This window comes from Catharus ustulatus, chromosome 7 (assembly GCF_009819885.2).
Source record: "Catharus ustulatus isolate bCatUst1 chromosome 7, bCatUst1.pri.v2, whole genome shotgun sequence".
In the NCBI taxonomy this organism is placed as follows: domain Eukaryota; kingdom Metazoa; phylum Chordata; class Aves; order Passeriformes; family Turdidae; genus Catharus; species Catharus ustulatus.
In genome coordinates, this window is record NC_046227.1 from 27,215,564 (window position 1) to 27,228,868 (window position 13,305).

General features: G+C 39.5%; 1 protein-coding gene across 31 annotated transcripts in view; it reads right to left on the minus strand.

Annotated features, from left to right (window-relative positions):
* Window positions 1-13,305, minus strand: part of CLASP1 (cytoplasmic linker associated protein 1) — a 170,290-nt gene that overhangs the window by 31,334 nt on the left and 125,651 nt on the right. For all 31 annotated transcript variants that reach the window (XM_033065127.1, XM_033065098.1, XM_033065111.1 and 28 more), the window contains 3 exons: window positions 12,722-12,800; window positions 12,306-12,449; window positions 358-501 (listed from right to left, as the gene is read on the minus strand). In XM_033065127.1, coding sequence (XP_032921018.1) covers window positions 358-501; window positions 12,306-12,449; window positions 12,722-12,800 — 367 coding nt within the window. The remainder of the gene's footprint in view (window positions 1-357; window positions 502-12,305; window positions 12,450-12,721; window positions 12,801-13,305) is intronic.

Below are 13,305 nucleotides of genomic sequence, written 5' to 3' on the forward strand. Positions count from 1 at the left end.
CTCAATAACAGTCGTAAGTCCAGAAAATCTGTGGTATCAGGACCTGTTTTAGCCAAAAAGTCGTTACTGGCAAGACTTTCAAAAGCACCACCAACATGAAAGCACAAACCCCACCAATTTTAATGCACTTCTCAGTCATTTTTTAATCTCTTCTGGTTAGGACTATATTAAATTTTAAAATAACTGAGTTTTTTTATTTTAATGGTCCCTATTAAAAGCAACATCAAACAAAAGCCTCTGTTGCCATATTGCTTCAAGACAACAGTTACAGATAATTCAAATTGAACATCTGCAACAGCTTATCAATGAGCTGCTGTCTTTGGGGCTCTGCTGTTTGCAAGAACAAGGGCCTCTCACCACACTGGTGTTACTGGAGTTCTTGAGGTGGTTGTGCAGGAGCTTGGTAGCACCATCCTGGAATGTTTTTGGCAAGGCACCAAGTAACATGGTAAACTCAGGAGTGTTCAATTCAAAGAGAGAAATCAGGACTATTTGCGCTGCCTGAAAAGAAGAAGAAAAAAAAGAAACCATCAGTTTTTGTTCTTTGAAAAGAACATGCATTCTCTTGGTAGTGATCCGTACAGTAAATGATGTGTGTTTAATTCAAAAAGAAGACTCCCCTACCAGACAAATCTTTGAAATGTTCTTTGTGTTACATCATAATGAATAACTAACAGCAATAGTTATAGTTCTTAATGCTTAAATATATTTCTGTATTTGTATCATTTTCCCAGATGTGAAGTGTACAGCTATTCACAGCTAGTGATCTTACCACTGTCCTATCCAGCACATACTTCAATTGAATGAGTTACTGCAAAGATTTACTGAAAATAAATAAAACTAGAAGTTCAAACAAGTATGAAGACTCTAGAACTGCAATTTGTCATTCCTGTGCTTTTTATTTTCTGTATGTGTGAATGGGAAAAGATCTCTTCCCACCCAATCTCTTCTCTTCCTAGGGATCCCAAGTTTGTTTCATCAAACACATAATCCACCTCTCCTCGTACGTCTCGACCACTCAGGCTGTTTCAGCAATAAGAGACTCCATCTGAAGTGATTTATGAGGATGGTGACAACCACCATTCTTTCAACCACAGACAGGCTAAACCCCACCAGATTTCCTAAATTTAGTAAGTGAAACCGAGGTACCACTGAAACAATTGATTCCATTAGTTTTACTGGTCAGGATTTGCTTTTATGTGCCTCAGAGAACTCCTGTCAGAACAGGATCTCCTCTAATCCATTAGCAACCATACAGCTCTGCAGATCCTGAACTAAGACAATGGAATCAAATGGGAATGGAAGCAGAATAAATCACAATGTGCAGACCTGAAAAAGTAATTAGCATCCCATGTTCCTAACTAGACTTCCCCAGCAGCATCCAACCTGTGTGGATGCACCAGTTCTGTGGGCTTTTTCCCTGACTTTACTTTGAAAGTATACAAACATACAAACATTGATAAAAAGAACAATGAAAATGAAGCAATGAGGAAGGTCATCTGCAGCAGCACGTTCTCCAAGGGGGGTGTAGCCATTGACACATCAATGTCACAGAATACATATCTGGACACAAAGCAGAGGCTTGGGCTTACAAAGTTAAGCAGCAAAGCTACACACGCATTTATTTTGGAAAAGCATACACATATGCCTAGGAAGAGCAGACACTTGGGTTTGACCCTTTCAGGAACTTTCTAAAATCTCCTAAAAAAACTAAAAATAACTTTGAAAATGGTACAAATGTAATTGACTGCTGTGGAGATAAATGTACATTCTCATCACATTAAAGAAGGATTTTTTAAATAACTAATGTGCTCACAAAGTTGCCATAATTAATTGTATCTGCAATTCTCTGTGGAGTGGAATTCTTCAGATGATGAACTTGGGTACACAAGTACCCTTCATAGTGGAGGAGAATCACACTACCTCATTGTTTCAGGGTGGAAACTGAAATTCAAGCTATACTGTTTCTTCTGCCATCAGCAGTAACTAGCACAGCTTTGTATACAACAACATTTTCCATCCATGAAAGTTTGGTAAGTATGATCCTTTTCATATGGCCACAAAGGAACCAAGGCCCACAACACTCAACAGGCTTCCAAGGACTGCAGCAAACAACAGGTCTTCAGACTTCATTCCAGATGGATCACGCTGCCTCTCCTGCCAAAACTCTCACTGACTTGAACAGAAACACAGTATGTCATTATTCACTCCATTCTAAAGATCTAAGGATGAAAGAAGTGTGGAGATTTTCCCCATGGCTTTCTCAACTCCATCGTCTACCCTCCTCTGACCTGAAGTTTTGGACAACTCTGCCATGAAGCCTGCCTGGTATCCAACAAGGAAGTGTATTTCTGTCCATTTTGATCCAAGAACTTTTAAGCTTTCACCAGCACAGTGTTTTCTGTAATAAAAATATTACTGCACACAAGAGATCTCAGAACAAGGAACAGCAAGTTGAATTGAATGCAAAGTGACAAGTCATGCCAACATACATTCCCGCTGGTGAACGGCATGCGTATCCTCGATAGTTAGGAGTGGACATGCAGAGCCTGTGTGTCAGAACAAGCAGATCTCACATTCAACGAGATTTAAAAAAACAAAACAAAACAAAACAAACAAAAAAACCCCAAACAAACCAAATCCCACAAAAATTGATCAACGAGGTTCACAGACTGAGAGATTGCTTAGAGATTAGAGTATCTGGACTTACCGACTGGTAAGTCAGGAGCTGCCCAGCAGAGAGGTTTGAGATGCATCTCAGAGATCTGAGAGAAACCTTCAGCAAAGCTCCACCACAAACACTAATAGCACAGACACTGTCCCACAGGAGTAGCTGGGAGAAGTGTCAGGTCTCAGAGGTCACTACAGTTTTGTTCCACTTTTGTGTTTCATCTTTAATAAAATCAGAACTATGCTTGCCCTCCCTCTTTGCAAAAAATACAGCTTGTCTTTAGGAGTGCCTGCCAGAGTTCTGCATACCCAGTGCTCTTCAGCAGCTTTCCTGTCACCTGTAAATTGTCATTGGGCTTTGAATCAAGTAGCTCCCAATGTTTGTAATCTTTTGTGGCCTCAAAGAAAACAGATCTATAGTTTATGCCTTTTGAAGTAAAGCCAAGGACTATTACATCCAGAGAGTGGTGCTCCAGTAAAGGTCTCAAGGGCAACACAGCAGTTACATGGGTGAAACCCTGTGTTCTTTCTAAATTGTTCTCAAGACATCCAACAGCACTTCCAAGTTTATTTCAGGCAACAGTCATTATTTGAAAGTGTGCCCATAACTTCCTACTTAATATTTAATACACAAAGGTCTTGGCCCCTACCAATGTAAGATCAACATTGTTACTTACTGGCCTCAAAAGTTGGAAGATCTATGCTAGCTTGAAATCACATTTGTAACATGCTGTAAGTTTCACTTCTGCAACGCTTCTAATACAAGTAATTTTATTTCAGTAATGAAGAGCATCAAGAGCAGCATTTCCACATCTATCACAATAGCTGGATCTGGACACCCTTGATAATCCTCTAGGTTTCACTTATCTACCATATTTTTACCTAATCAAAGGACATCGTCTACAGATAATGTTTCTAATAATTTTAAATCTGTGGATTTTCAGTTTGTGACAAACCAGAGACATTTTCATAATCTCTGAATTTCTGGACGTTTTCTGAAAATCTTGCTTCATTAGATGACTGTCAGAGTAAAATAAATACAACAAGCAATAAAAAAACCCGTATTTCTGGACACAGTGTACAAACATTCTCCATGCAACACTCATGCTTGATGATATATAGTCTGAAGAAAGTAATATCTGAATTTTCCCTTGCCTTTGTGTCCCTGCACCATTAGTACAGAACACTAATCCATCTCCTTCAGTGACATATAACGTAGACCCTACAGATTATCTAATCTTAATGAAGCCATTCTCTGCTGGCTTCAGCTGGAGAAACTCCAGTCACTTCAGAGTCTGGAGAGGGGGCCTGGCTCAGTGTCAGGTTCTTGAATAATTTGCAAAGGATTGCTTATGTAACTTTATTATTTTCCTTATCACAATGCAGCAAGAGATCAGGTTCCACAAGCCAGTAGCAGTTCCCAAAGTTTCACACTTAGGTCACTGCAATTCCTGCTGTCCCACAGTGTCAACTGCTATGGGGACACAAATACTTCAGCAATGTCTGTTTTTTGTTTTTACCTACACAGTGGATGACATCAGATTTATCAAAATCTCTAACTTTTTCAACTTGGCTGAATTATACTAAAATGTCTTTGAAATCTGGGCAAACAGATCAAGGCTAAGTGGAAAAATGCATTGATTTTAGAAAGGAAGTGTGGTCAGTGACCTAAGGTTAATGAAAGTGCCTTATGATTTCTGCTGCTGCTGCTCCAGTGGACCAAGCAGAATAAGCAGATAGCTGCCTGACCTACATAAGGCAGTTTACAAGTAACTCAAACACAAATTGGTGATGGGCTCCCAACACTGGCATCCCCAAAAAAGAAGTGAACTTTGTACCCTGATCCTGTATGAGGAACTACAACAAGAGAGTGAACAGAAAAACACACCAAAGCCAAAAATTACTTCAGACAGACACACTTTTTTCAGGCTCCCAGTCCAGGTCTCTTTACACAGCTAGACAGTTGAGTTGAGACTGCAAACACAATTAGTGTGATTAGTGCACAAGGCTTTCAGTCTACCTGTTTACATTTCTCTTCCAAGTTTCCTTCACCAGGCCCTGAGGAGGCTGTAGTTGTCCTAGCTGGCAAATCCTCACCCACCCAACTATGCATCGTCTGGGTTTGACAAACAGGAAAGTTGGTATTATTCAAAGAAAACACAGATTTCAACTCAATCACCTAAACAATACACATGCTATCTTTTTGCAGAAGAATTTTGATCCATTTCTTGTTTCATTTCAAGTAATGGAAACTAATTTACAAAGTATTATTTGACGTCATCTGAAGAGCACTCCTTTCGGCAGAGGGCAGCTGAAATCAAATTAAAAATTAAATCTGGCCACAGCTCTCAGGCTTACATATCATCCCTCAGTTCTTCTACAAGGCACTGCTTTGGCAACCTCCTGGTGGCCTCCACACCACCCACTTGAAAAACCTCTGCTGAGGTGCTGAGCCTAGGCAGGGCTGAACTGAGATGGCACCTGGCCAGCCTGGAATGGGGAACAGAGCATCTCCCCTCACAGATATCTCTAAATTCAGAGGAAATTACAGTTAAAAACTTGCAAACTCTTGTCTCCAGTCTGGACATCAGTCTGATGGACTAACACTGCCTATAAATAAATGCCTTTTACCATGTGATCAGTCTGGGGAAGAGTCTACTCACTTTTGACAAACACAATCATATTCTGAATGCATCACACACTTCACCATCCAGTCTAAGAAAAATGTGTTTATTAATAACTTAAGGCACAATGGAGCAGAGAAGCTCTCTCTCATGTCACTTGGAATTATACTAAACTGCAGATTAAATAGAGATCCACTGAGATTAAGGGGTAGCACTTGTACATTAGGCAGCTTGTATTAGCATACACTGGCACATTACTTCAACTCTCCAATGAGTAGCTGGTGTTAAGTGAGTTATTCAAATCTGCTGAGAGTTTGCAAGCTCTAAACAAGTGTTATTTCAGTGTGCTTTCCAGCAGACAAGTATTTGCTGACACTGAACTAACAAACTATCTACCAACCAAACCTTCTGCTTTTTCCTTTTTCAGGCCTAGAATCAGATGAGCAAGGACATCCACATTACAGACATGGCAACGTGAAGCACAATGGCTCTGCAGTTTATACATAATCCAAGCACCTTAGCCTGAGTGCAAGTTTTTAAACACACAGTTTTCCCAAAACACTTGTATTAGCATATGCTGTTCATATCCACATCCTGAAAAGGAAGAAATTGTTTAACAGATTTAAATACAGAAACAGATTAAATCCATGTTGCTATTACAAGTGTCAAAGGCATCTCAGAGAAGTGACAGGGAAAAAAGACACAGCACCAAACCACCACATGGTTGGATTATTGTTCTATAGCAGATTATGACTCGTGTGCTGTTATTTTGTAACCTGGGCACAGAAAAGACCATGTCAAAAATGTGCGTTATTTCTTAAGAACCACACATTACCCCAGAAATCAAGTTTCACGAAGGCTACCCTGAGTAACTTTGCTCATTATAAAATGGTAGGTGTTGCAAAAACAAGTTTCAAGACTAGAAACATAGGTTACCTTTCATTAACAACTGAGAAACTTTACTTATAAATCTGGCATGATAGAAGTCTGAATTCTCAGGCAAAAGTTCCAACATTTAAAGTAAGAAAGAAGAAGAGTTACAGAAGTCATATGGTTTGCAATGAAAACATGCACTTTAATCTGCATGGACTTTTGAAATGCTAGAGGAAGTACAGTAGAATTATGTCACACTGCAAACAGCTCTGCAATGCATCATGTAAACATCACCTCTAGACTTGATTTTCAAAATTGAAACATCACCTATACCTGTGGAGGTGTGTGTTTATACAAAAGGCACGTACACACAAACACGTAAGTGTGAGTATACACATTCTGTGAAGCCATTTCTTCCCTTGTGTTGCCACACACTAGCTCTTCCAGCAAACAGAGAATGTGCTCACATTCAAACTGCTTTCAGCTCACAATGTCCTAGAAGGCTGTATAAAGTGGAGGGACTCAGTTCAAGGAAATCCACCCCAGCACCATGCTTCCAACAAGCACATCACGATTTTCTGGCCACTAACACTGGGTGAGAGCCATTTTCCTTACACTGCGTACACTAAAAACATTTGGGCTCTCATAGCTCTGCAGCATCAAATTCAAAACAAACAGAAAATGAGGGAACACTATTTTGGAAACACAGCTAGGACACAGAGATCCTTTTTGTTCTAATAGCTTTAAATCAAGTAAACATTACAGTCCACCAGGTGCCATTTTTCATGTATTATACTATTTTTCCTGACTGACTATGTTTTAAATGCCTATTAGAAGTTCATCAGGGCATGTACACAGAGTTTGACTTTTTTTGGAATATTCTTTGGCTAGAAGGCTGAGCTCAGCAATATGGACTAGTCCTATTTCAGATTCCATAGGCCTGAAATGAAATCCTAATGCCCAATGCTTTGGTAACTTTGGTAACATCATGGAGTCCATGAGATGCACAAATCTGGTGTAGGAATACTGCAAGAGTGCTAGAGAAACCTGTGATCCAGAAAGGCAAGGGGTCTGTGGCTGGAGAGTACTAAAATAATTTGCCATTCAAAAGTATTTCTGCAAATGTCCTCTTTGCCACTGCTACTGCAATAGGCTGTGACCAACAGTGTTTATTGCTCAACACCAGTACAAATAAGCAATGACATTTCAGCTCACTAAAAGGCTCTGAGAGTGCTCTTACAGTGACATGTCTGTCCCAGAGTAGCTGAAATCAGACTGATGTTAAATGGGTGATTAAAACTTCCAAGGGTTTTTAGAGGTCTCATGGCCTCACCATGCAAAGGAGCCTAATTTCCTTTCCTTAAAAGTGTTTGCTTTCCTGTCCCTGGTCCTCCTACAGATATCACAGTAAGATTTTATCCCAAGTTGCTCCATCTAGGCTTTACTGATAGATAGGTTTTGCTTATCAAAATGACAATATCAATACTTTCCAAGAAATAACCTTGAGGACTACTAGTTAAAGAAGTAAATACATCTTCATTGCCTGCTTCAGTTTATGAAGTGTGTGCTGGTCTGCAGTTTTCTCTCTGAAATCTTCCTCATCTTCTCCATAATTCTGAAACTATTTCTCAATCAGTTTTAATGAAAAAAATCTGATCCCAAACTCATTTTCTTTGGATACCCCTTGACTTCACCTGCAAACCAGTGGTAACAATCCAAGGAGGGCCTTCCCCAGAGTACTCTCCAGAAGGTTTCATCTTCATGAAAATTAGAGCAACACAAGCACCCTCCTGGGCTTTTTGATTCAATGCAATGGTTCCAGTTTCTTACCAAAACCCATCCAACTGTCTGTATTCAAGGGCAGCTTGCAGTGACAAGTGGGCAGTTGAAAGAAAAAGATTTCCCAGTTACGTAAGTGGAAGGCAGAACGTGATGTACACGTGACACAAGGCTGCCCACAACATGTAGAAATGCCTTCAGGCTTGTAAAATAAAACAACCATAGGAATGTTGCATCAACATAGAAGCCCGTCAAGATATTTGGAACAAAGGAAAAAATTTCTTCTGCCCTGAGATTAGTACTCCAAATACCAACCAGAAAATACAGATCTTGTTATTTATCGTTAAGACCAGGGCTGGGCTGATTAACAAGATGGTAAGAATTGTGGAGGCCTCATTCCCCTTCAGCCTGTACAAGGTCCTCCTAAACACTAAGATCCTGTTGTGCCCTCACAGCTGATTGCACACCCACAAATTATGGGGACTCATATTAAATAAAAGTTTCCATTCAGACAAGCCTTGGACACGAGGTTTCTTAGGCTTTGGCCAAAGTCAAATGAGAAGCCTTATTGTAATTTCCATTCTCAAACTGATGGCTCTTTTCCAGGATCAAAGTATTTTCCCACACAGAGCCCATGCCTGTCATCCAAATTCAATCAGCACTTTACCTACGTAAGGGTTGCACAACAACTATGCTGGCAATATTACAAATAAAATGGTCAAGTTACTGACTTATAATGTCCTTACAGACCAGTCATCACAGCATTGTCATTGTGTTACTTTTCTGTGTGGCAATTAACTGGTTTTTGTAAAATTATTTCATCAAATCTTAAACAATTTAGAAAGCAAAATCAGAATTAACACCCTGCCACAGCAGGAAATAAATCAGTGCAGAGGAAAACCAAGTACCTCACACAAGGTTAGATGCTACTGCAGTTGAAATTACAGCTCAGTTATCTGAAATCCTGATCTGTGCCCTGGTCACTGATAAGCTCTGCTTCAGGGAAAAGCCACGAGCTGGCTGCATGTGCAGGATGCACCAACAGGTGCTCTCCTCACACTGGAACCACATCCCATCCAAGTCTCACACAGCACTGTAGGACCTGCTCTCTCCTACACTGTGGTTTTGTTCACCTTTCTTCCAGTACTGCTTACAGGAAGTAAACCTTAAGCTGAATGCAGGCTAAACACCCACAAGTACAAACCATCTTTAAAACAAGGCAAATATTTACCCATAACACACTGCAGATCACCTTATTTTTAAACCTAAAGCTTGACAATAATTTTAACTGTACACAGTTCATGGTTACTATCAGCAGTTTGAATGGTTTCTGCCCTGAGAGGGAATCATAACATTTGTCAATGTACACTTTAGTATCAACTGCATGCTCCTCACAGCACATCATGTCTTCCTTGTGATAGCAGAGCTTATGTTTAACTACAGATGTTATTTCACATAGGATCATAAACTGTTTTATGCAAAACAGCATTTCTTTTGACTTTTTCTGATCTCACTATAAAACATGAGCTGTATTTTGTCAGATTGGTTAAACGTGCTCATTAAGTAAGTGTGGTCACAAGAATACATAGAGTTATTAATAAAACTGTAGCATTCCATTTGAAAAGGTCTTTGGGCTAAATGACATTTTTTGTTCTATTTTTCCCCAGTGCCTTACCACTGTGTGGCTGGGACCTCTATGACCATCACACAGAGTAAGTAGTAGCAAAAGGATAATCTCAGTATAGACTGAAAATATAATCAATGTTGTGAACAGATGCCCTGATTGCTGTTATCAGATTTGCATGACTAATTGCCACGTGTGCAAAGCAGCCACGTGCCTTCCTCACTGACAGACATCACCAGTGTGAGGAAGTTTGCTTTATCTGCCTTTATCTGCACAAAGGTAAACCCCAGACAGAACAGCATGGCCACCACCCATGGATGTTACTTGCATAATGGCAGAATTCAGTAACTCAGACTTGGGTGAAGAGGATATTGGCTGTGGGATTCCATTTCTTGGGGGAAAGAGTCCCTGACTCCACGAGCAGCTGAGCAGCAGCATCACTGCTCCACCAAGTCAGCCACAGTCATACCTGTGAACTGAACTACATCACCTAGGAGCCCTTGGTACCACGAATGATGTGCACTCTTATCGCTTGCAGGAGCTGAGTTCATTGCACTGGTAGTCTTATGACCAGATTCTATTACAAAACTACCTATTTTTACACTTTTTTCAGGCTTGTTGTGGTATTTGAATAGACACTTTGAAGACAAAACTGACTCCTCTCCTTCTCCCCAGTGATCTCCACTGCTGTCTCCATTTTCAGGTTGTCAGAGTTTACAGGGCATGGTCTGCTTTGCATTTAGAAAACCACAGATTTGAAGGTCACCATATACCTTCCACAAGGGCAGAATCTTCTGATGCTTAAATGAATCATCTTGATATTAAAAAGGTACTACATTTTTCCCCAAATTATATTGCCAAAAACCAGGTAATATTTAATTTTGTTCTTCATAACATTTCACCTGCCTAGATTATCTCTTGATAATCCAATTCACTATTGCATAATCAATTTATAAGTCTTAACTGCAGTCCTGACAGAGATAATGGCCAATGATTGCTTATAAATCCTTTGCTGCACTGTTTCCTCTAAAGCCTCTGGTTTGTACTATGTTCTTTATAAAATCATAGTACAGCAATGGTATGATGAAACAAAGATCACCTGCACATTTGTTTTTAGTAGCCTAAATTAGCTTAACTGTATAATAGTTTATTTGAAAACTACTGGCAAATCCAAGTCCCATGCAGGTTTAATAAAAAGAATTTTGATTCAGTAATCTCTTGTCAGCCCCAAGGCACTTGCCCAAGTACTACTCAGGTAGAGTTTGCTGGAAGTTTTGCCAGAGCTGTGCAAGCCATTGGAACAGACAGAAGGATGGACACCACACAGTGAGCACCTGCTCCCCACAGGGAACAGCAAACATCCAATTTCTGAGCTACAGCACTCTCTGCTTCCCTTTGCACGCAGCAATGATGACCCCTAATGGTGGAATGTTTCTTCTCCTGCTGAGCAATATGAAGTGGTTTTGCTTTTCAATGCATATTTCTACTTAAAATAATTACAGCTTTCCCTCACAGTCCAGCAGCAAAGTAAACTGCTTGAGATGCACATGAACTGTAACACAGAAGCAGCTGCTTTGCCTGATCAATTCTTTCTGACATTGGACATGGAAACATTAAAATGCAAATCCATATTCCAGATCTAAGTCCAGAATTTAAAGTATCCCTTTTTACCTGAGGGAGACTATCTTACAGAAGCAAATTTTAGTTACAGTGCTGTGAAAAATCCCGGCAGGAGGTCTTCAGAATAGAGGATGCTCCTTTTTCCCCCAGAACCAATCATCTGTACATGAGCAAGCAAACAGCACATGTCCGAACAGCTTCTTTGAAGCCTTCCTTCAGCTGCTGGATAATGCTGCACACATGTGTGGCAGCACACTTGATACCTAGCAATCTCTTCATCAGAATCAAATAAAAGTAATTTTATTATTTCCAAAGTTATAAAATTGCAAAATTGCACATTATTCTAGTATTAAGTAAACATTTTATGTGTATATAAGCGTTAAGTTCTCATACAATTTTTGCATTCTGGAATTAATATAATTTGGCTGGGTTTCTTTTAAATCCAAGTACATCTCAAAGCCTTTAACTCCTACTGGAAATAGAAGGTAATTTTAAATTGTGTTACAGATGCCAGCTACATAAAACTAAGTCTTACTTAACTCTTGGGAGAAGCAAGTATCAGTACCTGTCCCATTTCAGCTTGCCTGACACTTGCATGGAGAGCAAGATAAAGAACAAGGTAACTATTACCCAGGCCTGACCTAATTGTGTCAGTTTTTTCCAGGTAGAGATAAACACACAACGCTTAAAAGAGAAGGGCTGAGAGTCCCTGGCAGCTTACTGATTTGTTTACTTTCTTTAAACAACATTATAACACTGAAGTTGTGCTAGCTTTCAGTCTACAAAGCACAAAGCCTTCACCTAAATACAAACCTAGAGATATTTCCAGAGTGCTCAAGAAAAAGCACATTTTCAAACCGTACTATTTATGGTAATAGTAGTTAAAGTCATTCAAGCCATACTAGGAAAAAAAATACATGAAGACACACTTCAGAATTGTGTGTGGACTGAATTGACAGTCTTTTGTTTGGACAGTGAGGTATGTAAAATCATGGCCTTTTAAAATTAAAGTCTAATCACCAAACTTTTCATTATCTTTATGACAGTTTTGTTTGGTTTTTTTCTCCTTCTTAAAGAGCAGTAATTACTGCAAACACTTCATGGTCCTGGCTTACCTTTCTCACATCTGAGCTCTTTGGTTCTGTAGTCCAAGTTATAATTCTAGATACAGCAAGTCTTGTCTCACTGGAGTTCACAAAGTCTGTTGGATCCATCTGTCTTGCCAAGGACTCAATATACTTCAGGATAGCAACTTTGACCTGAGAAATGAAAAGGGATTTGTGAAGCTCAGGAGTTGGCAAAGATGCATTTTTTCTGTAGGAACAGATCCCACTACAGATTGACAAGACTTACATCACATGGTGGGGAGGAAGTATCCCTGGATACGTTTCCAAGTTGCCAATATAATTTCTACACCATGCACATGGTACAATAATTACCTTCTCATGAGCTCTGTGCTTTATGGTATGCCTGACATGACAAGCTAAGACAAACATGTTGATGCTTTAGTGAAATGGTTTTTGATACTGACCTTCAGGTTTGGTGTCTGGGTCTGATCTACAATAAACCTCATCAAAATGTTAAATTGCTGATCAAATGGAAAAGAATCCCTGTCCAAAGGAAACAAAAGCAAAAATGTAATGCAACATAAAATAAATTAACTTAACACCTCAAAGTTTACATGACACTTTTCTTCTTGGTAACTTTACCATCAGTAAGAGAAACTCTAAACTTAAGAATTAGCTAGTTATTGACACAATACTGGAGAAAACTGCTAAATCAGTTATTTTTACATACAGTTACTCCACTGTCTGTACACTTTTGGGATGCCTGTCCATTTCATTTCAGACTCTGCTTTGTTCCCTTATCTCCAGAAGCAGCTTGGTTTATCTTGTCCTTAGGGGTCATACCTGGTTTTGATCTCTCTCCTCTTTTTCCCCCACTATTTTCTCCTAAATTATTACTACTTTTTTTCTTTTAAAATTATCCTATTTCTAGAGTGAGTCGAACTTTATTGTAATAGTGTCCTGTGCTGGACATCCTCTGAAAAAGACATGGAGTACAAAACTGGTTTGAGTATTGCAGTAGCATTCAAGGTGTTCCCCTGACTTGACT